The sequence below is a fragment of the Podarcis cretensis genome, assembly GCF_951804945.1.
Source record: "Podarcis cretensis genome assembly, chromosome: 8".
Taxonomy (NCBI): Eukaryota; Metazoa; Chordata; class Lepidosauria; order Squamata; family Lacertidae; genus Podarcis; species Podarcis cretensis.
Genome location: NC_137177.1, coordinates 90853180 through 90876744, shown reverse-complemented (window position 1 = coordinate 90876744; position 23565 = coordinate 90853180). Strand labels below are relative to the sequence as shown.

The following is a 23565-nucleotide window of genomic DNA, read 5'->3' as shown; positions in this document are numbered from 1 at the left end:
GCTTGGAGGTGTTTGACCAATAGCTGTGCAAGGAAGGATCCCTTCTTCACAAGTAGATATAGCTTTTCTGTTCTGGCAGAAGAAGCTGCAGGTGCTGTAATTCTTCACAGCCCCTCTGCCTGAAGAGCAAAAAGGGTTCCAAGCTACAAGGGGGGCAGGGAAGCCTGAGGAAGACTTGCTGTAGAGTCAAAGTTTGGTAACTTGGTAATCACATCTGAATACTGGCAATTTCAAATGGATTTGGAATGCATAGCAATAGCTATTTCCCTATTTTGTCAACTTTCACTATCATATGTCCAAAAACGCATTTAAGTTACTAGCAACATGCACTGGTGGTGTGCTTGAGTTTCCACTCAAGCCTTCTCTAACCTGCTGTTGTAGGATGCAGGAGATAATGGGAGTTTTAGTCCAAAATACCTAAGGGGCGCCAGGTTGGGGAAGGACAGAGCAGGCACAGTTAAAAATGCAGTCAGAAAATATTGTTTATTACTTTTCAAAGTCAGCAACAATGGCTCCCAGGGGTGGGGTGCAATCTAAATTATTTTATAAATAAAACACAAAATCATACGAACTTAACGACAAAAGGATTTTAGTTCTTTACTAATTGGCCTCAACACTGGCTCACTGAAGTCCTGACATGAGAGGCAACTTTTCAACTGGGATTTCAAAAGGGTCACACACCTGTGCGAAGACAACTTTCAAAATAATGTTAGAAGGCGTTATACCCCACCCCAACATATACACCTAGGAAGCAGAAACTACACCTTCTGGATACCATACAAGGCCCCTTGGAGACACTAGCTGTAGATAAACTGCTGGATAAATTTCTCCAGCTTCTCTTGGTTCTCTTTGGCACGGAAGGTCTCAGAGAGGTGGAGAATGGGCTCCCCTTGCCTTGCTGCTTCTCTCAGCACCTAGAGTGGAAATTAAAAGAGGGGGGTTTAGCAATCCCATACCCCACTGAAGGCAGATGCAACAAGGGCTTTCCTCAGGTGAGTAGCAGCCTATGAAGTGGGTGGGGAAATTCTTTACTGTCACCTCACACATCTTATTGTGTGAGATTTCTGTGGAGAGAAGAGGAGAATAGACACTGAGCAGCTCTTTTCAGAAACAGCAAGGTTTCCCCTGATACTGGCTATCACAGCTCTCAAAGGCAAGCTGTATAGAAACCCACCAAGACAGGTGGAAGATGAAGGCAAGGAGCTGCTGTGGGGGGCTCTACGCCCTCAGCCTCTGCCTGAGAGTGCCAAGCCAACACTGGCTGTACACGCACAGGGGGTACATAGATATACATACATCATATCCTCAGTAATCTGGCAAAGGAGAAATCACTGCTAGACTCCACTGGATTTGAAAACACACACAAAATGCACTCAAGCTGTGTAGATGGAGTGGCTGCAAAAGTATACAGCGCTTTGGCCACTTAGCTGTATTGCAAGGAGTCACCCATGCAACTGCCTGCATTTGGCAAGATGGAACACAAGGAGAGTGAGGGTAGCAACAGAGACATGCAAAGTCACTCAGAGATTGAATTTGAACATGGCCTCCCAATCGGTAGACTATTGCTGGGTGGGATCCAGGACAAGCAGGACCTGAAACTCTGGGGGAGTATAAAAAGCAGCACAAAGAGATAAGAAACAACCCACATTTTTTGTACTGTGACCAAAGGGGCTTGGAAACTGCTTTTGCTTCTTAAATAAAGAAACGCTTCCGAGATGCTCAGGAGTGCTGCAAGATGAAATACAGGTGGCAAAATTATCTCAGATTAAGAACTGAATATAGCAAACACCTGAAAATGAATTGTGGAGGGCATGAAAAGGGAGATTCTGGAATCAAAGACTTTGCACGCTGGAGGGGCAGGGCACTCACCCCCAGTTCCTTGTAGATGTGGACAGAGATGGTCGTCAGAGTTCTGCAGGCACATTCTGAAAAAGTAAAATGAAATGGACAGAAAGGTTCAATGTGGGAGAGAGGACAGACGCCCCCTACCTCCCAGGCAGGTTTCGAGTCTAGGGGTGGCACAATTGCAGTGAGGTAATGACATCAAGCACTAGGGGGCAAAGTTGGCTTGTAAAAACTAGCTTCTAAAAACTAACTTCTAATCTAGACCCAGGGGGTTATGTTGTGCTGGTTAAAACAATAAAGGAAATGCCATGTCAGAGCTGTTGTAACTAAGAGACTGAACATCAGATCATGAAACCTTCGGTTCAAACATTGTTTCTGTCATCAGCCCCCTTGGTGGTCTTCGTGGAGCCAAAGCCTTCCCCCCTCAACTGCAGTTTTGGATAATCGCCCACCACTGGGAGGATTAGAATACAGGATACAATAAGCACTTTGAACATTCAAAACACACTGTGCAAAAGCTAAGTATTGATAAGTGTTTTACTTGCTACATTTTAAGAAGGATGTAAAACAAACCTGGATAGATTTATGGGCAGAAAAAGAAGAGGGTGTTGGGAAAGCCTGTGAGGAGGAGGAAGAGTTTAAGGAACGGGGGCCTTTTCAGTGATGAAACACCCGTTTAAAAGGGATGGGGGAAATGGCCTTCATGTATCTAGGCTAACAGCTCTGGTTCACCACTGCCACAGGCCTCAGCATAAGAAAATGGGGTGCTTAAAATAAAAGGGTTTAAGGTAATTTCCCATTTTATGAGGTCACAAAATCCTTGTCCATCAACAAGGGCAGTTACTATCCTTTGGTATAAAGTTACTTAGGGGTAGCTCTATACTACCAAGTCTGTCTATAGTGGCTTCGCCAAAGTATCTCTGGCAGCTGTGGGACTGGGAAAGGCTCAGGTTTCTCTCAAGGCTGCTGACTGACCCACAGCTTGCTTAACTGCAGAGGCTCAAGTCTTGTCACCAAGGAACCAGCAAGGAGGCAACATACCCAGAAAAATACAGAAATGCTAACATGAGAAGAATGCTCAGCTGGTCATCAAAGCTATTAGCATTATCAACAAGTGACCAGGGGCTCCACTCCTGCTTGCTCTGCCTCCCAACCAATCCCCCCACCCCCAAAACCTCACCACCCCCACCCTGCCTCCACTAGCCCATTAGATTGTGTGGGGAAGCTTTCTGGCTTCCACTTCACAGGCCAACCTTGATGGGGGCAGGGCAGCGCACATGTCAATCACATGACATAATTATGATGTTGCAGTGCTGACAGGTGAGTTGCCCACCCCCCTTTGTACCCAAATCCCAACATCATATTTGAAAGGCGGAGTGCAAGATGCTGTTCCATGCCAATTCTTTCAACTTTTTGAAACCTGTCCATCTACTTTTCCTCCCCCTGCCCATCGTGCTGGAGGTCCAAAGGAGTGCCAGCCCTACCTGCCAGAGCCCCTAGTGCCCCCCAGACCTCACCACCCTCTCCCCTTAGAGCTTCCTTTCATGAGGAGAAGGGAGGTGAGGTGGCAGCAGGCAGCCAAGACAAGCCACAAAAGAACAGTCACAACAGGCCAGGTCAGCTCTGTCCTGCTCTTTCCCTGCTCCCTCAGTCTCTGCCACTGAGGCTGAAACAGCAGTAGTGAGCTGGGCAATGGCAGCTGCAGAGCAGAGATGTTGCTGACGAGCTGTCTCAGTTTGTCATGGCTTCCTCCATGGGCTGCCTGCCGCTGCTGCCCTCCATTGCTGCTGCTGCCCAGCAGCTCCTAGACTATTGTCATGCTGTAGTTCACAGCACCATTTGTCGGTGGCCAAGCAAACTGCCACATGATGACAAACCTTAGCTGCTTAGCATATTTATATACACATATAACATTTCTATGGCTCTTTCAAGTGTTTAAAGTGCTTTGCAAAGTGTATTATCTAGTGGTGATCCTAACAACAATACTGTTTAAGTCAACAATATTATCTCACCATCTTGCTGGTTGGTGCATGGAATTGATGGCAGCAGAGGTGAGATTCAAACTGGGAAAGCCCCAGTTTGCGGCGCTGTCCTGCAGCCACTGCATCACACCAGCTCTACACTTATTCGCTTGGCTACCACCTGGCCCTCTCTGGGCCTCTGCACTCACCAAAGGAAGAGTCTTCTTTTGCCTTTCTTGCCAAAAAACAGTGCAGCTTCTCCACGTACTGGGACTCTGTAGGGGACAGCAGTGATGGTGGTCAGAAGGAGACAAAGCAGAAAGCAAAGGGAGGTCACTAGCCTCAGCTGCCCCATTAGCACTGGGAGAGAGATCTCTGCACCATGACAAATGTCTAAGGGTCACAGCAGCTCAAATTCTAAATATGAACCTGCAGGGTCAGAGGTTGCACCCAAAGGTAGAAAGAAACTCAACAATATCTTTGGTTGTTGTTTTTTAAATTCAGAATAAATCATGTGCAATCAGTTTCAGTATAGTTTGTCAATAAACAAAAGCAAAACACAGTTGATTAATGGCATCCACTTTTCCTAAGAAGCAGTGCAGGGCTTAACTAACAGTTAACACTGAGATGCAAGATTATAAAACAACATACACCAGGAAAAAACCTCATCACACAACCAGCAACAGCTTTATGTACTTGTAAAGACCCAGTTGTATATTGGACTGATCCATGCATGCTACAACAAGCCTTTGCCAACCTAGTGCCCTCCAGACGTTTTTGGACTACTGCTCCCACCAGCCTTGCCCAGCACTGCCAGACTGGGGAAGGCTGTGTCAAAACATGGTGTTAGTGCTGCAAACTCAAGGAAAACCTTTGGCTTGCAAGCTCTCCCCTCTCCTTCAACCTTCCATTTCAGTGAATCCTAGCCTGCTGTTATGAATAAACTGAGAAACAGTGGTTCAAAACAAAGACTGGTGAACCAAGAGAGCTTTGTTTAGATACTGATCAGAGTTGGGGATAGCTCATCTGGTAGAACATGAGACTCTTAATCTCAGGGTCATACATTTGAGCCCCATGTTGGGCAAAAGATTCCTGATGATTCCTGATGACCCTCGTGGTCCCTCCCTACTCTACAATTTTAGATATTAATCCACTATCTTTGGTTCCTATGTAACCAACCAAGTTTTGAAGTAAACTAAATGCTGACAAAGACTAGTTGCTGACTAACATCTACTCAGGAGTGGATGCACTGAAATTAATAGGACTTCAGCAATGTCTATTAAGTTCAATGGGTCTACTCTGAGGGGGAGTAGCACTGGATGCAACCCAAAGTCCTTCTGGCTGCACACAAGCCCAAGGTTGAGCATTACCTGCAAAGTAGCCCTACGTATGAGAAGTAACTAAGCTGAGCACTTCCGGTTCACTTGTATGTCAAGGCTGTGTTTTTCAAACTGTTCCAAGCATCCTAGGATTCCCCCAGAAGCTTCTCAGGGGCTTGCCAAGGGGGAGAGCGTAAGAGATTAAGAGTCTCACACTCTACCAAGTGAGCTGTCCCAGATCAATAATGATGGACGACCTTCCCCAACAAACACACTTCCGCAATACTACTGATCCTCCTTGGAAACATGTCACAGAAGGGAGAGCTGGGTTATCCTCCAGGCTGCACACTCAGTTCACTCAGGCAAGGAAAAGCCCTAGAATATGCCCCAGAATCCTCAGCAACACACAGGGAGCACAGCTGACAAGGCAGGCAGAAAGTTTGAAAAGCAGTGCTTCACCATTCTGGGGCCCTTCAGTGGCTTTAGGCTTCATCAGCTCATCCAACCAGCTTTATTGATGCTGGGGCTGATGGGAGATGTTGTCCAAAACATTTAGAGGACACCAGGCTGGCAAAGGTGGCTCCAGGAAAATGGGACACTGCTAGGCTGTTACCAGTTTGGATACCTCCTTCCTCATGAACGTAGCAAGCAAAAGGCTGTTCATGGAACACAATGGACACAAGAACCTGAAGAAAAGCAGTAACTTTTGTGTTGTATACCCAAGTTAGTGAGTGCAGAACCTAACTAACAGCACCTGGGCTTTGCTAATGAATCAAATCAGCACAAGGCTAATTTCACCTAGGGAAAGTCAAATCCTGACAGTAACAACCCATCAATTGTTACCATGCAGCAGTTGCTTAAGGTGTGCCAAAATGAATCCAAAGACTTTTACTGGTGAGCTATTCAAAGGAAGCTTAATCCTGTAATAACTGCCAATATTTTTGTAAAGAGAGAATGCTGGGTGCTTCTAGCATTTGGAGAAGATTTGCTCAGTGGTGGGGCCTTTTGCATGTAGAACAGATGCCCTCCCACTGAGCAGAACGTCTCCAAATTCTTGGAAGCACCTTTCCAGGGAAAATTAAGGCTGTTGGGAGCCACTCAAGGGAAGAGGAACCTGGCTGTGGGGCATATACCTGACTGAGGAGACTCCATTTCCCAGAGGAAGACAGTGGCTCTTTCCAAGGTCTTCAGCAAAGGGCTCAGAAGAGAGCAGAGGAACACAAAAAAGTTGGAGCAGTTTTCCACCTGGCTTATCTAGGGCAGAAAAAATGAAAAGAGACACAGGGACTCTGATAAGACGAAGGTTCACATATTGATCCCGACTGCTTTGTGTGGACACTACAAAAACTTACATGCGTGATAAGCATCGATCCCACAATATAACCCATCTGGAAGTACCCAAAGCCAATGGAACTCCCTTGGGAACACGTGCAACACACTATTCTTTGGAGTAACAGCCTGCATGTCACAGAAGCTAGGCAACACCAGTGGGGAACAACATAAGCGCTCATGCTATGATACAAACACAATCCCTATCAATAAACCACCCATGTGAAAATTGAATGGGTTGTATCCAATGCTGGTCCTACCCACAGCAGAAGCATTGAAATGAATGGCTAAGACTAACCTAGGCCCATTAATGTCAGTGGGTACAGTTCTATTATCTGTTTTCATGGACAAAACTGCCTTGTACACACCATGTCACATTTTCAGCAGAGTGGAAGTATCTACAGAAACAGCATCTCTGTAAGAAACCATATGCACAGAGAGAGGCCTGAAAGCAGCCTCAGTGTGCCCGGGAGGTGGTGCTGTGCATCCAGATGTTTTGGAACTGCGGAAAGTCTCTCCCAGGCAGTGCAGCAAGCAGAGATGAGCTCAGTGAGCTCCCCATCCTCAGCACCAGCCAGTTAATTACAGGGAACTTCGCTCCCTTCTTGAAAGAACACAGGAAGGTTTCAGAGCCTCAGCCCACACAGCTGGCATTTGAAGAGACAGGTTGTGAACTCGGGATGTGTCATATGGGTGCTCGGAAACAAAAGAAGTGGGAATTTATATGGTAATTTGATGTTCCCTCTGACAATGAGGATGAGGAAGGAGGGTGGCCTCCAGAGCTGTGGCGCCCTTCCCACATGAAGCCAGACCCAGCAGGAGGATTTCAAGGATCCTCAGAGCAGCAGGGAAGCACAAGAGACAGCAAAGGAGCTCACCTTTCCCACCCTGCTAGGAAGCCTGGTTGGGAAAAGAAGGCATCTTTCTCCCAAAAGGAACACATCTGGGCAGGGGTGCAAGGTCCCTGCTCCAAATGTGGCTGCAGTGAGACCAATTTATTGAGTGTGGGTGTAAAGAAAACCCCTCAGCCACACCTCATATTGAAAAGATATTAAGCACATACCCTGAACATCATGTTTGTACTTCATCTCCCCGCCCCCCCAAAAGGGTGAAAATCCTACCATACAAAATTTCATATGGCATGAAAAGTCCTGTGAAGGGGATGAGCATGGGAAGAGTAAAATACTTTGTGCAGAGTATCATATTTCCTTGCAGCAAACTTTAAAAAACAACACTGGGCTGCCTGGCCATAGCTGCCTGCAGGTGAGAGATGCGGGCAACTGGGACAGGGAGCGAGAAGGGCAAAGGGTGGGCAGAATTTCTGCCTCAGTGGCAACTGCAGGAGAAAGGGAACTCCAGTGGGAGTTTTTCCAGAATGGGGTTCAGGGTACTTTGAAGCAGCAGTTTCCAGTCTCGTCGCTGTAATCACTGTCGCTGTCCGCAAAGTCATCTGTTGCCTTCCACAGCAACCTCTTCGTGAAGCGCTTTTGGGCTGTGTCACACACCAAGACATCACTGGGCATCTGGGAGGAAAGGAAAGAAACCAATTTTTGAAAACCTTGGGAAGAAGAGATATGAGGCTCTGCTGCAACCATAGGCGCCTGGGCCAGCCGTTGCCCAGTGCCAAGCTGGGACCAAGTAGTGTGTCATCAGAGAACTGCTGTGAGCCCAAAGCGGCGACACACAAAAAGGCTGCCTACTGTCTCTCTTCATGATTCCTTGCTCTAGCCTCACGTTTGCCCCATCAGCCTCTATTGGAAGAGGCTGCCACCATTTTGCTGCCTCTGTGTGTGTGTGTTTGTGCATGCAAGTTATTCAGTCCTTCCCAAAGCAAAATTACCCACCTTTAGAGAGGCTGCTTGTTGCATCTCTGCATGAGTTACAGCACTGGGCTGTCCTCCCCAAGAGGAGGCATTATCATATCAGTGTCTCATGCAGGAAGAGCCCTTTGTGGGCATAGAACTGTGGCTCTTACGTATTCCAAGAATAATCCTTTTTGCACGCAAGACTGGAACATGCCCACAGTTTTAATTCAAGAGAGGAAAATAAGTGTACTCCGGTGATCTGAAGTTTGGGAAACCCAGGCAAAATATTATCATTCCACAAGGCTGAACTCATATGGTGTTTAAATGACACACTCCTCCAATTTCCTCACTCCCCCCCCAACCCTGGCCACAGCACCACACACACCTGTCCTGAGAGCTTCTCTTACCTCCTCAGCAACCAGCAGTCCACACTGGATCAACTTGTCCACAGCAACCTGGCAGTAGTTATACAGAGACTGGCAAGGCTAGGAGGAAGCAAAAGCAAATCAGCAGGACCTTCACTCTCTACTAGCCCAAATGAGAGATGAGAGATGGGGTGCAGCACACACCTCCATCAAGAGTGTCAGCTTGCCTCTCTGAAGTGTTTCTATGATCCTGCATTTCTCTTCTCTCCCCCCACTCCACCTTTTTTTGTTACTAATTAGTGGTGATGCACAAGGTCCCATCCAATTATAGCAAAGCACCTTTAAGTAATATTTGTCTCAATGGGGGCATTCTGTATCTGCAATGGAGAATTCATACAACCAAGTGACCCTGGTATAGTATGGAGCAGGAGTGTATAAGATTTTCCAGCAATGGCCTGCAGGAGATGTTCCAGGGACAAAAATGGGAAGAGCAATGAATGCTACTCTTACTGAAGGCTACATTCCAGCTATGCAAAAGCAAGACGCTCTCACACACACTTCCCTCCCTTTCCATTCTCCAGCCAAGCAAGGAAGGTGAGGAGTCATCACAATTTAAGGACACACAGGCAAAAGTCACTGAAGGAGGTGTAGTGCATGAAAACCAGAAGCTCAAGAGAACCAATCAACACCTGCCAAGAAAGAAAGGCCTTTGCACAGTGGCAGTAGGCCATCAGCGCAGGGCAAGGCAGGCCTCTTGGCAGAGAGTTCCAGAGCCTGGGTGTGGCTATGGGAAAAAGCCCTCTTCACCAAGCACAACTCAGGTGTTGGTGGGACACAGAGAAGAGCCTTTGAGGAAGATCACAGCAGGCAAGAAGGTTATCTAGGTGAAGCATCCTGCTCCATAGCTCTGCAGGCTTTGCAGGTGGGGCTCGGCAGGCAGAGAAGGGCCCTTTCGAAATCACAGAGGGGCTCCCTACCTGGCATAGGAGGAAATCCCTGGGCAGCAGCTGGACGAGCAAGACAGTCTTGTTGTGGAGCTCTTCCTGGACCAGGACCACATCCCTGAGCTGCTCAGGGCTTCCCAGGTAGGGCAGCAGCTCCACCAGGAGGGCATTGGCAGCACAGACTGCAGAGAGGAGTCAGGAAAACCATTTAGCATTTACTTGCTATGTTTGTCTCATTCCACAGCAGTTAAATTTAGTGATTGGGAAGAAGATTTGTGATTTGGAAGAAGCAGAAGGCCTTGTGCAGGATGTACCAGAGAGAGGTGCTTGAGAATTCAGGTCTGGTCAAAATTTACCTGTTTGCTTAGAGACAGTGATATGCCTGTGGTTTTCAAACGCTTGTTTAAAGAAGTAGGTGAAACTCCTTGGGAAAAACCTGTCCTTATTACCCAAGTTACCAAAGTGTCATCTTTGGTGAAACACTTGTTTATTAAAAAGCAAGATATAGCAGGCATGAACGTGTGCACAGTATGGAGAACACAGCAAGTCCTTTCCCCCCTTTTAAGTCACACATGGCAATTACTTTGATAGCTACGCATGGATGGGTGAATGGGTTTCTAATAATTTCTGCAGTAAATTAACTTCTGTGGATGTATTTGCAAAGCTGAGATATAGCCCCAATTCCTTTGGCTCTTGATCTCCTTGAAAATCTCAGGTTTGCACTGGGAAATCTCCCAAAATGCTATTGCTAGCCTTGACCAAGGCCACCCACATCTTCTTTCCTAAGCTGTGCAGCCTTGCACAAGCAGGGCCAGGCCTGCAGTAGGGACTTGAGAGAAGGGGAGTTGAGGCATCAAGAGAAACTTCTGCTCTCCTGCAATCTGCAGCATTGTGAGCCTTTTTCTTATGTACTCTTGGTGAACTTATCCCCAAACGCTGGGCCCCCTCTAGACCCCTCCTCCCAAACTATCTCAGCTAATTAGAAAGGAATCATTCAATCAGGCTTCCTGCAAGCCTGAGAAACCTCTAAACTCACCTCCGACCGCTTCCTGGATGAAAACAGGCAAGAGGGCAGTGCTGTGCTGGCTCAACTCTGTCATGGCTTCGTCTGTCTTCTTGGGAACCACCAGGACATCCCCCAGGGAAAGGTGGTAGAGGGAGATGCAGTGCCGCAGCAGGAACAGAGCATGCAACACCACATCACGCACCTGCCCAGAAAACCCCACATCATAGCTGCGCAGCAGGATCTCCTCAGTGAGCCAAACAAAGTCCTGCATCAGTTGGGAAAGGAAGACGCCCTAGCAGAGGACAGAAGAAAGAAGATGTTATTGTGATAAGGTAAGGAAAACCCCAGTGAGCACCATCCTTCAAGCATGCTCTTTAGAAGGCATAGAACAGCCTTCAGAACAGCCTTCCCCAACCTGATGCCTTCAAGTATCTGGACCTCAACGTCCATTCATCCCAGCCAAAGCTTGCCAGGCATGATAGGAGTTGTGGTGTGCAACAGCTGGAGGGGACCAGGGTTAGAGAAGGCTGCTTTAGAACACATGCATATTGGATAAAAGTTTTTACCCCTCTCTCCATCCTAAATGGGAACAGAACAAAGGGGGGAAAACACCACTGTCTACTTCCATATTCAGTTATGGGAACCAAGCACTGCAGCTACCATTGCCAACACCAGAAAGTTGGTTTTATGCAGATAACAGAACAGCAATACCTCAGCTGTGGCCCTGTAAACAAGGATCCGTTGACACTGCATGGCAGCAAACCTAATAAGGCCACTGACTGTACAAATGAGACAGAAAGACAGTTTCTCAAAGAGCTGCTTTGTGATTGTGTGTTTTCTTACATGCACACTGCATTTTAAGATTTTACATATGTGTGCAAAACCTAGACTGGTAAAAGTTCCTCATGCTCTCCCCCATTTCTGTTACCCCATTTATAAAATAAGGATTAACCACAGCCTCTCTTTGCAAGATCTTTGGGTCTCCAAGACCCTTATCCCTGGGGTCTTCGAGGTAAGCAGAATATGAAGTTTGGCAGAACCAAGTCCAGTTTCCCATCATCCCCAGAGGTGCCACTAAAAAGGGTCAAAAGTCCCCCGTTGCTTCAGGGATACTTAAGAAAATGAAATCCTGGATCCAGCTCCTTTTCACATTCTTACCTCTTTGTGTTTATGCAGAAAGAGTGCAGACATGATCTGTACAGCCATGATGGCAGAACAGGATACACCAGCTAGAGGAGGAGGAGGAGGAGGAGAGAGAAAGAGAGAAGAAACCACATGGTTAACTGCTAGTGCCTATGATTCCATGTGGAAAATGCTACATGTTGAAAATACGGTGGGCTGGTGAGCCAGTAAAATGGGGCCACACAGCATACAACATTTACTGTTGCCAAACCACATCTGCTCAGTGGGACCTTGTGGGTCAGGTTGTCAGAAAAGATAAGGAGACTTGGGCAATTCTAGCCAGTGGTCAGCCTGTAACCTTTCACTCCAGGATGCAATACAAAGGAGTATAAAGAACTCACCATTTGTACAAAAGAACCTGCACCTGCTTAACAACCAGATAAAACACTGGAAAGAGGTTGCCGGGGGGGGGGAGTGCTACACATAGAATTATATTAACTCTCTGTCATTATAAAAAAGGAAGCCAAATTCTGTCTCTTGCATAAAGTATTAAAATTAAACACATCTGCACAATCTATTCTCCATAATATAATATGAAAATGTTTATTATTTTTTCATTCAATTATATCCCTGCAACTCTAATGGCTCTCTGTATCACTGCAGATCCTTTTTACAGATAATTGTCTTTTTTGAGTTATTTTGCTTCTGAGAAAAGGCACTCAGTGAATATCAGAAATGACACCAGAGAGCATATGCTCACATGCAGAGATGGAATATCCATACAGAAACACTTCCCACCCAAGATAATTTGGGGAAAGCCTTGTATCAGGAAAATCACCCAACTAAGCCACGGATAGGATTTTGTTTTTAAAATGTGGCAGGTTGCCATTTCAAAATATCTTGGGCTCCCACCATTTACCATGGGGCACAATCAAAAGGGAAGATCTCCTGTGCAAACCTAATTGAAAGGAAGGGAATGTTGTGCACAGATGAGCAGAAGGCTCTTGTGTAGCACCCACCCATTTCAATTCATGTAAGACAATTCCTTGGCAGAGTGACCCAGTCCATATGGATCTGCTTGCCTCCCATAAGAACAGCCTGCTAGATCAGGCCAATGTACAGTCAAACCTCGGTTGTCGAACGCAATTCATTCTGGAAACCCAGCTTCCGACTGGCTGCAAAAGCTTCCTGCACTCAAGCGGAAGCTGCGTCGGACGTTCGGCTTCTGAAAAACATTAAAAAACTGGAGCATTTACTTCCAGGTTTGGGGCATTCAGGAGCCGAAACGTTACAAAATGGAGCCGTTTGGGAGCTGAGGTTTGACTGTACCATTAAGTCCATCATTCTGTTCTCACAGCGGCCACCCAGATGCCCCAATAGGAAACCTGCATACTGAATTCAACCACAAACGCAACCTCCTCTCCTGTAGCTTCCAGCAAGTAATATTCAGAAGCATTTCTGCCTCCAACCGTGCAGGCAAAGCATAGCCATTGTGGCTAGCAGGTATTGATAGCCTTCTCCTCCATGAATATGTCATCCTTTAAAAGCATCCATCCAATCCTTCATGCTGGCCAAACATCTGCTACCTGAAGTAGCCCCTCACTCTGCATCTCATAATGAGAGCTCAAAGGCATGGAAGTTTTCCTCGTCTCTAAACGATGTCCTGCCACAGGCCCACCATTCAAGCCCATGAAGTCCAGAGCCACAGTCTGCCTCAGCCCATCCTCCCTTCTGCAAATGTGCACAATAAGGCAGGTGGCCAAGCCTGGCTAGTGGAAGGAGAGTGGGGGTTGATCCAACTGGATCCTGCAGCCAAGGATAAAACAGAAGTCATGAACGAGATGAAGATGAAAATTGAGCACTGCAGGAGCTCTGGCTAGCAGAGAGGAACTTGAAAGGGCTGCTTCCTCTGCAGGAAAGTTCACAGCTCAGAAGAGAGGCCTTTCATTGCCCGCTAATTGTGCATGTGGTCCTGTCACCCAGATTTCTTCCAACCTTGTGTCCAAATGGCAAGACTGGGGAGGGGGCATATGGGGGGGGGGGGCTTCAAAAGGGTCAGAGAGAAAAATCAGTGATAGGGCCTCAGGCTGCTCCTAACATTTAGGGAGAAGAGAAGAACAAAACAAGGTAACTATCTTTTGTTAAAAGATCATCTGCAAAGAGACAGAACAAAGCAAGTGTAGCTTGTTGTTATTCTCTTTAGTTGATTCAAAAGAGGAATCTTCATATTCTTTTCTTCCACAGTTTGTTTAATCACCCTAATTTTTGAACATTGTAACTATTTTTCCTCGCCGGGGAGCCGCTCAATCCTCTTAAGAATTTTGGTTGTGCTTTTCTGCACCTCTCCCAACTCCACAATGTGCTTCTTGAAGGGGGATTATGATTGCAGGGCAAAATTCTGCATTACGAGAAGGCGCACAGGGAGATTGCACTTGGTGGGGTGCCTGAGCTGCCCTTTTAGCTGGAGAAACTGATTGCAATGGGCCAGTTTCTGTTCTTGGCTGCCCACCCCCTTGGCTGAGGGAAGCGCCTCAGCAAGACAGGTTTTTCCCGGGCAAAGCACTCTTTTCCCAAATCATAAAGTGAGGGCGGGGGGGGGGGGGACAGACACACACGCTTGTGAGCCATTTGCAGAAAGTCACGCAGCCTGTGCATTAGCGAAGACAGAGCAGTTCAGGTATTATACTAAAATAACCAATAATTGGAAAGTTACATCCACAATCTGGGAGACGAGCAATAAACTAAAAAAACACACCTTGACACGTGAGTTGAATATTTTATGTAACTGGGAAGACTGTGACTGCAGTTCAGAGCAACCTAATGTGATTTGCTACTCGGCAGAGCCTTTCGGTTAGCCAACACACAGACAGAAGGTTACCCGAATTGACACAAGTTCACTTGTCCCTTCGTATTCTTTTGGATCAGGCAGGCCCCCTGCCCTTGTGAGCCTGGAGCCAGGGAGGAGCCCCATGGGCCACCACTGGGGTCACACTGAACGTCAGGGGGTGCTCTGAGTGCCTTCTTGGAGGACAGTGCCACAGAGAGGAGTTCCTGACCTTCTCCTGACCTCAAAGCTGGGAAGTGTTCTTGCACTGCACTTTGCCAAGTCCTCAAGGCATCCCTGGAGCTCAGCATGACACAAGCAAGTCCTTCCCAACTGAGAAGCAGAGGAGAGTCACGGACTCCCCACCAATTCTGGATGATGACCAAGGGCCTCCCTATGCCAAGGGAAAAGAGACACTTCTTAAAATATTCTTATTTTGCTTAAATGCCTTTGATCTGTCCCCCTTTTGGGGAGGACTTGCTTGTGTCATGCTGAGCTCCAGGGATGCCTTGATGCACAAATGCAGCAGAATGATGCCCAGCAAACTGGAAGGCCAGGCCTGAGCACAGAAACATTCAGAGCCACAGCAAACCACCTCCTATCAGGATGGGCCCCTTAGACTCATGTAGTCCAAAGCAGAAATTATCAATCACTGCAAAAGCTGTGCAAGAATGGCTAGGCATCTGCCTTCTCAATAAAACAACCATCCCAGACAAAATTACTACTCACCGCTCAGTGTGTGTAGGCCCAAATTGTACACCAGTATTTCCTGTTCTGTGTTCAGAGCTATGATGCCTTTAGACCCTGGTGACCATTGTTCCAGTTTCTCACAATCCAAAATGCTACAGCTAGGAAGGTGGGCAAGGGAAGGATGGTGGGGAATGAACAGTTTTTACAAAAACAATATCACAAGTACAGATGTTGTTGCTTCCCCACACACCCTGGGCTAGTAGTGTTAATCCTTTATCTATTTATTAACATATATTTTTTTATTTCACTCTTCCTCCAAAGGAGTTCAGAAAGGCATAAGCAGTTGCATACACATACACACACTTCATCCTCTCAACAACCAAACGCAGTAGAGTAGGCTAAAAAGTGATGACACCCAGTGAACTTCATGGTGAAGTGGAGTTTTGAACCTGGATCTTCATGGTCCCACTCTGACACTCTAGGTAGAAGTGAAAGGCAAAGGACCCCTGGAAGGCTAAGTTCAGGACAGACTTTTAGTCATGTGGCCAGAATGACTAAACCACTTCTGGCGCAACGGAACACCATGACGCTGTTTACCTTCCCGCCGCAGTGGTACCTATTTATATACTTACACTGGTGTGCTTTCAAACTGCTAGGTTGGCAGGAGCTGGGACAGAGCAATGGGAGCTCCCTCTAGCAACACTTGCCTTGTATTCCTTAGCCATACCCACTTAACACCGCCAATTTTGACCATGCGCCTTTTTAAAAACAGATTCAGCAGTACCTCTTGAATAAACAGTCGGTTCCAAGACCTGTGCCGTTTTTTAGAAATTAAGCCATACATTCCACAGTAGCTTCTGAAACTTTTAAAGCAGGGCTGGCGAAGCTCAGGCCAGGGGCATAGATGTGGCTCTCAGGATTCCTCCCAGGCCACAACCCCTCAGCAGACCTTTCCTGTGGCCTCCACAACTGCTTTTGCCCAACACAAGGCAAGGCTTAGAGGATGGAGAGGGGTGCCATAGAAACTTCTGGTTTTTCATGACTGGGCCATAGCCTACAGGACAAAAGGTAAGAAATGCATCTGTTGCTTTGCCCACTGGCATGTGGCCCCCAGAAGGTTGCCCCTGAGATAATGCAACCCTTGGCACGAGAAAGGTTCCTCACTCCTATTTTAAAGCTTACAGAGGCCCTTACTGCTAAGGCTTATACCAGCGCTCCCATTACAGGCTTTCAGCATTGTTTTCAGCTGGCACACACCACCAACTAAAGCAGACATTGTCAGAAAGGATCGTGAGGAGCTGCCTTTACCAAGTCAAACCATTGGTCCATCTAGTTTAGTAAACTGCCAGGGTGGGCAGAAGGTGGGCATGGATCTACGGGAAAATTGTTGGATGATTTACTGTAGACTAGCAAAAGTTTCTGTCTCCCAGCAGTTTAACTGACTCTTCAATTAGGCTATTCAAATCTCTTTATCTGCAGCAATTCACCTGTAGATTTGCATATGTAGGGTATGCCTGCATATCAGTAACTGGCTCCTCCTGAGCCTCCCACCCTTCTATGCAGTTGTCTTTGCCACTGATGAATGGGAGTAACTTTGTTCTGCTCCCACATTTGCTCCTGATTGCTGCAGGCTGAGGGAGCAAAGCCTCCCATTCTAGCAGATGACACCATAATAACATTAAGTTATTAAGCCTGCCATCCACACAAGAGCGTTCTTGGAATATTTGACCCTGGTCAAACCATTGGTGGACAACTGCCAATTTTTAACTAGCCAGCTGACCGGCAAGCCAACCTAATTATAGTTTATATTAAAGGCCTGTGATCTTAGCTGTCCAGAGTCTGACAAGAAGCCAGAGGTTTTCCATCTTGCTTGCTAAAAGGCTTACAGGATGCTGAAGCTCTAATTTCTGACAAGTACGCAAGACCTGCTGTTGGTTGCAATCAAGGTTTACTTCTGCTGGGAATTTGGATGCTAAAGAGATATTATTCTAGCTGTTCTTGCAGAAGCTATTGTTATGAAGAAATCTAAAATTTTCCTGAGGTCATGCACTGATCAAAGGTATCAAGAGACAACCTGAAGCTATAGTATCCTTGTTGAGGTATTTTTAGTTAAACAGTTCAGGATTCTTCCACTACATCCTCACATAAATATGTGAAGACCCTGGTCAGCAGAAAGCATTGCTCAGCTTCTGACTCAGAAGAAGCTGATTATCTGTCACTTGCAAATTTGTGACTTTTGAGTTTATTGTTGGCTTCCTGTAAGCTTCTGCATGCCATTTCAACATGTTTCTTAGAAGCAGACTTATGGGTCTTTAAAAAAATGGCTCATACTTGTCTCATCTTCATTCCCTTAAGATCTCTGAGGAAGTTTCTGATTCTCTTTCCCATCTAAAAGGAGGGAACCTCATCACTGTAAAATGAACAGCCAGAAGGCTCTAGAGTCTAGACCAAAGCGTAACTCTGGCCTGGAGCACCTTAAGACCCCACCACCCAGCAATTAAGCTATGGGGTGGGGAGATCCCACTAGGAAGCAGGAAGAGATCCTACTGACCCCAGTGGGAGCTTTCTTCCTAAGCTTAATTGCTCCACAGAGGGGTGTTTTTTGTCAGCATGGTACTTGGGGTGCAAAGGTTTAACCCTCCTCTCCCCATAGCCTGTTATGCCAACAAACACCACCCCTTTATTTCTGACCCTGCCCCATATACCCACACAGCAAAGAGCATGTGATCAGGATTAAATGTACATAACACTGAAAAGCAGTCTGTTTTTTTTAACAGTCCATTTAGTTTGGTGAAAAAGGTTGCATCCACACTTCCCCCAAGAATCCTGAGAACTGTAGTTTGTTGAGGGTGCTGGGAACTGTAACTCTGAGGGGTAAACTACGGTTCCCAGGATTCTTCAGAGGAAGCCAGGTGCTTTAAATGCACAATGTAGCAACATGACAACACTACATTTAAAGGTAAAGGTAAAGGTACCCCTGACCGTTACGTCCAGTCGCGGATGACTCTGGGGTTGCGGCGCTCATTTCGCTCTATAGACCAAGAAGCCGGCGTTTGTCCGCAGACAGCTTCCAGGTCATGTGGCCAGCATGACTAAGCTGCTTCTGGCAAACCAGAGCAGCGCACGGAAATGCTGTTTACCTTCCCACAGGAGCAGTAACTATTTACCGTATTTTTCGCCCTATAGGACACATTTTTCCCCTCCAAAAATGAAGGGGAAATGTGTGTGCGTCCTATGGGGCAAATGCAGGCTTTCGCTGAAGCCTAGAGAGCGAGAGGGGTCGGTGCACACCGACCCCTCTTGCTCTCCAGGCTTCAGGAGAGCCGCAGCGCCAGCCCCACAAGGTCGGGGGACAGCGGGGAGGCGGAACACCACCATCCTGCTGCTGTCTCCCGATGTGGTTTGGAGGCTGACGGCGGGGAGACGCGTGCTTCTCCCTGCCGCCAGCCCCGCAAGCTCTGGGGACAGCGGGGAGGCGCAGCGCGTCTTCCCGCTGTCCCCGGACCTGGTCTGCAGGTGGGCGGCAGGGAGAAGAGCGCTTCTCCCCGCTGCCAGCCCCGCAAGCTCCGGGGACAGCTGGGAGGCGCAGCGCGTCTTCCCACTGCCCCCGGACCTGGTCTGAAGGCGGGCGGCGGGGAGAAGAGTGCTTCTCCCCACTGCCGGCCCCACAAGCGCCTGGGGGGGGGAATAATTTTTCCCCCTTTATTTCCCCCCCAAAAAACTTGGTGCGTCCTATGGGCTGGTGCGTCCTATGGGGCGAAAAATATGGTATCTACTTGCACTTTGACGTGCTTTTGAACTGCTAGGTTGGCAGGAGCTGGGACCGAGCAACGGGAGCTCACCATGTCGCAGGGATTCGTACCGCCCTAGGCTCTGTGGTTTAGACCACAGTGCCACCCGTGTCCCAACACTATTTTTAGACGGACTCAATTGGAAGGACCCCTCCCAAGGGCTTTATATGTCTCCTAATTTGGATTTTCAAACAGTTTGCTGACTGTGTGGGTTTTTTTGGATTTCTTGTTTGCCAACTCATCCCATGGTAAGACAGCCCCCAGTCCCAAATTCCCACCCCCAGCAGGAAAGGTCAATTTCTTTCTCCTTGGGGACCGCTTTATTCTCCTCTGTGTATTTTGCCACATGACCTTCGATCTCTTCAGGATCCATATTAAAGTCAGCTCAACCTTCTCAGTAATGGGGCACATGTGCTGAGGCACAGACAGCACATGATGACATGGAACAGTGCATGTTATTGACTTTTCTCAGACACCCCACTACCACCACTGCTCAAAAGAATTTCACTTGTCTTACAAGTGACATTGAGAGTCAAGTTTTTGCCACACCTTGATTACACTTCGTAGGCCTAACCTGTGTGGGCCACCACAACTCCAGAGCTGAGTTACCGTTTTCCAAGTATTTCTGGTAAGAGGAGTTCCTCCAGACACTTTCCAGAACCGCTCTGCCTGAAGAGGCTGTTTGCTACATACTCCTAGGCAGAAAGGAACAGAAGCCAATTAAAATGCCACCCATTCCACCAGAGGATCCATATTAAAGTCAGCTCAACCTTCTCCACCAGAGGTTTGGGAAGATTTGTCACTCCCCAGCAATTCTCTTTCTTATCTCACAAGTCTGGGTTGAATGTAACAGGAGTCTACCTGCAAAGAGAAGGGCTGAGCAAAATCAACCCGGACACAGCCCAGTCCTCTACAAGCAGCTCTGCAGATGGTCCACAGGGATGTCCAGAGGCTGAGGGTCTGGGTGGGGCTCTGGGAAAACAGAACAAGTGTTAAAAATATTAATTCAGACTTGGTTAACATATGCAGCAGAATCCTAAAGGAGTAGAGTTCTGTGTGAACCTTCAGGTGTGTGATCAATTATTTTTAATACTCCTTAAGTAAAACAAAGACTGTGCAAGTAAAGAGAGAGGTTCCAGACTACAGTGGTACCTCAGGTTACATACGCTTCAGGTTACAGACTCCCATAACCCAGAAATAGTACCTCGGGTTAAGAACTTTGCTTCAGGATGAGAACAGAAATTGTGCTGCGGCGGCGCGGCGGCCCCATTAGCTAAAGTGGTGATTCAGGTTAAGAACAGTTTCAGGTTAAGAACGGACCTCTGGAACGAATTAAGTACGTAACCAGAAGTACCACTGTACTTGACTCCCAGATATACTAGTTTTCTACTTGCACCAATATTCTCTCTCTCTCTCTCTCTCTCTCTCTCTCTCTGTGTGTGTGTGTGTGTGTGAAATCACTCAAAGTCACTTCATGCTGGATGCCATAGCTATGACAGCTTGTTCCACAGATATATCCAGAGCACCTTCCAGTTCTATTTGACTGGGTTAATTTCCAATTTTGCTGCCTGAAGATATAGACAAAGTGCTTGGAGAAATATTAAAGAAGCCCACTCGGAAGATTGTAACAACTATCAGCTCCTCCTCAATACTCCCTTCCTTGGCAAGAGGTAACTGGGTAGCTCCAGGCACTGATGGGGACATTTCTTTAAAGTGGCCTCCCGCAGTGACAAGTTGCCCATACTAAGAGAAAGCAGGCAGCTGGGGTTGCAGGCAGGTCTGGAAAAGGAGAGAGATGCAGATATACAAAGGAGAGAGAGAACCATCTCATGGTCTGGATATGTCAGGTCCTGGACAGACATGAAAAGTACCTTTAGAAATAAATGGAGAAATCCAGTACTTTTATGTAGCAGGGATTGGGCACCAGTGATTCCACACACCTCACCTCCCTATCCCCACACCCCATGAATGATGACTGAGCATGGCTCAGTGGGCATGGAATATAACAGCAAACTCATTCTTCAAGTGCTGATCCTTTTGTAGCCAAAATGGTGCCAAACACACAGAAAGAGGTGAGGGGCAGTATCAACAGACCTGAAGAAACCCCGGGGCTTGCAATAGTACAAAACAAAAACAAGAAGGACTGAGTATGCTCATTGGTCATGGAATGCCATCTGGTTTACATGGACCCAAAACAGGAGTAGTCCACATGGAATATTTTACTGCAGGTCCCACCTGTTTGCTGTAAATGATGATGATGATGATGATGATTACCCTGCCTGAGTTGTCCCAGCCACTCTCAAGTATGGAGTTTCAGCTCCTCCAGACCCAACCACAGCAGTTCTTACCACTTTCCCCCTGTAACCAGAGTCAGGAGCCACGTCATAGGAGATTCCAATGGGCACAATCATGATGTCAGGGACAGTGCCTGAATGGAATGCACTGAACACCAAGCTCAGCCACTCCCTGCTGGAGGCAGAGACCTGTGGTGCACCAGCAAAGGCCTCTTCCAGGAAGATCAGAAGTGGTTGTCTACTCCGGAGAACTTCCTCAACATACTGTGGGGGGAGAGAGAAATCCCTGATCTCAAGCACCAAATTAACAGAAACATGTTTACTGATAAATTTTAGTTGATGATGCATGCCAGAACAAAATCAATTTTTGATGAATATATATTTTAAATATAAATAAAATTCTATTGGCATGCAAAAATTGTACAGCAAATGGTATTGGACACAAAATTCTGCTCTCTGAGAATATAAGCTTTCCTGTAAAAAAAAAAAGCCCTTATGCTGGTGAATATATTATTGAAACTGTGTGAGCAACATCTGCCAAAATACCAGATGCTAGAGAGATAGTGCAATAAGATTTCCAGTGGGTAGGGGCAAGGTGTCAGTACTCCTCTTCATAGCTCTTCACTCTCCCCCATGACCGGCAAAGTCCTAAAAACAGGCAGGATAATAAAAATTGCAGAAGCAATTGTGTGTATTCTTTCAATTTGCATAATTTATAGAGGCTGCAAAGTCCAGGCTGGAGCAGATGAGACTTTTTCACTTGGAGTAATGGTGTAGGGAGACAATGAAAAAGCAGGAGGATGACATCATGCAAGTCTGTTGAATAATAAACTGAGAAATATTCTCTCTCTACTGCAATATCATTTTTCTTACAAGGGCCGACATTGATGCTGAAATGCAGCATCACCTGAGCTCTGCGAGTACAGCTTTCTCCTGACTGAAGCACAGAGCGTTTGAGAACATTCGCACGGAAACCAAAATGTTTGTTTACAAAGCTATTGTACTACCAACTTTACCGTACGCTTGTGAAACATGGACCACTTACAAACACCATCTCCAACTCCTCAAAAGATTCCATCAACAGTGTCTCCAAAAAATTTTTACATATCACTTGGGAAGACAGGCGAACTAATGCCAGTGTATTGGTGGAAGCAAAGATCACCTGCGTTGAAGCAAAGATTCTTCAACATCAACTTTGTTGGACTAGTCACATTGTTCAGATGCCTGATTATTGTCTTCCAAAGCAACTTCTCTATTCCTAACTTAAGAATGGAAAGCATGCCAGTGGACAACAAAAGAGGTTTAAAGACACCCGCGAGGCAAATCTTTAAAAAATGTAGTATAAACACTGACAACAGGGAAACACTGGCCTGTGAGCGCTCCAATTGGAGATTTACCAAAGGCATCATGGATTTTGAAGCAGCACAAACTCAGGATGAAAGGGAAGAAGAGTTTGGATTTGATATCCCGCTTTATCACTACCCAAAGGAGTCTCAAAGCGGCTAACATTCTCCTTTCCCTTCCTCCCCCACAACAAACACTCTGTGAGGTGAGCGGGGCTGAGAGACTTCAGAGAAGTGTGACTAACCCAAGGTCACCCAGCAGCTGCACCAGATTATGAGTCTACCGCTCTTAACCACTACACCACACTGGGAGAAATGAGCTAAGAGGGAGGAACATTAGGCAAATCCTCATTGTGATCTACTCCTGCCCGGAAACCTATGTCCCCACTGTGGCAGGATGTGCAGGTCCAGCAGTGGCCTCCACAGTCACTTACAGACACACTGTTAAGATCATGTTCATGGAAGATATGGCTTTGGCTACGAGTGATCACCCAAAAAGAAGAATTTAAGAGCTACTAAAAACACACAACAAACTGGCAGAAGGTTCAGCCTGACAATAGAACGCCCCCTGCATGACTTAAACATAGTAACAGCCACTGCAACAGCTAAATCTCCAGTATACTTCCAATTATTAGCAGCTGGGGCAAGCATCAGGACAGAGCTATCTCTATCTTGCTCTGCTTGTGAGCTTCTTGAGGGCATCTCAAACAGTGCTTTTCAGTCAGTGTGCCAGAGCAGTTCCAGCACCTCTCAGGTGGACGCCATTGTGGGCCAGTGCTCCCCACACACATTTTTTGCCTCTACCTACTTCTAAGAAGCCCAAAATGAACATTTCAAGTCAAAACGGAAGATGTGAGTGAGCATGTGCGAGTCCACACTTTTTTCTTAAAGAACTATGACTCCACCTAGCTCCTAGCCACTCCTAGC

At 46.8% G+C, this 23565-nt stretch overlaps 1 protein-coding gene across 11 annotated transcripts in view; it reads right to left on the bottom strand.

Moving 5' to 3' along the window:
• Window positions 1-237: 237 nt before the first annotated feature.
• The window catches only part of GPAT2 (glycerol-3-phosphate acyltransferase 2, mitochondrial), a 70737-nt gene continuing 47409 nt past the window's right edge, over window positions 238-23565 (bottom strand). For 6 of the 11 annotated variants that reach the window (XM_079987463.1, XM_079987464.1, XM_079987465.1 and 3 more), the window contains 13 exons: window positions 21350-21559; window positions 19863-19973; window positions 19611-19696; window positions 15250-15368; window positions 11733-11803; window positions 10605-10866; window positions 9602-9750; window positions 8667-8744; window positions 7846-7977; window positions 6259-6379; window positions 4016-4081; window positions 1870-1925; window positions 242-914 (listed from right to left, as the gene is read on the bottom strand). In XM_079987463.1, the coding sequence (XP_079843589.1) occupies window positions 798-914; window positions 1870-1925; window positions 4016-4081; window positions 6259-6379; window positions 7846-7977; window positions 8667-8744; window positions 9602-9750; window positions 10605-10866; window positions 11733-11803; window positions 15250-15368; window positions 19611-19696; window positions 19863-19973; window positions 21350-21559 (1578 nt within the window). In that variant the 3' untranslated portion in view covers window positions 242-797. Of the gene's footprint in view, window positions 915-1869; window positions 1926-2802; window positions 2852-4015; window positions 4082-6258; window positions 6380-7845; window positions 7978-8666; window positions 8745-9601; window positions 9751-10604; window positions 10867-11732; window positions 11804-15249; window positions 15369-19610; window positions 19697-19862; window positions 19974-21349; window positions 21560-23565 lie in introns of those variants that run through there. The other 5 variants (XM_079987458.1, XM_079987456.1, XM_079987459.1 and 2 more) reach the window with 5 other exon arrangements.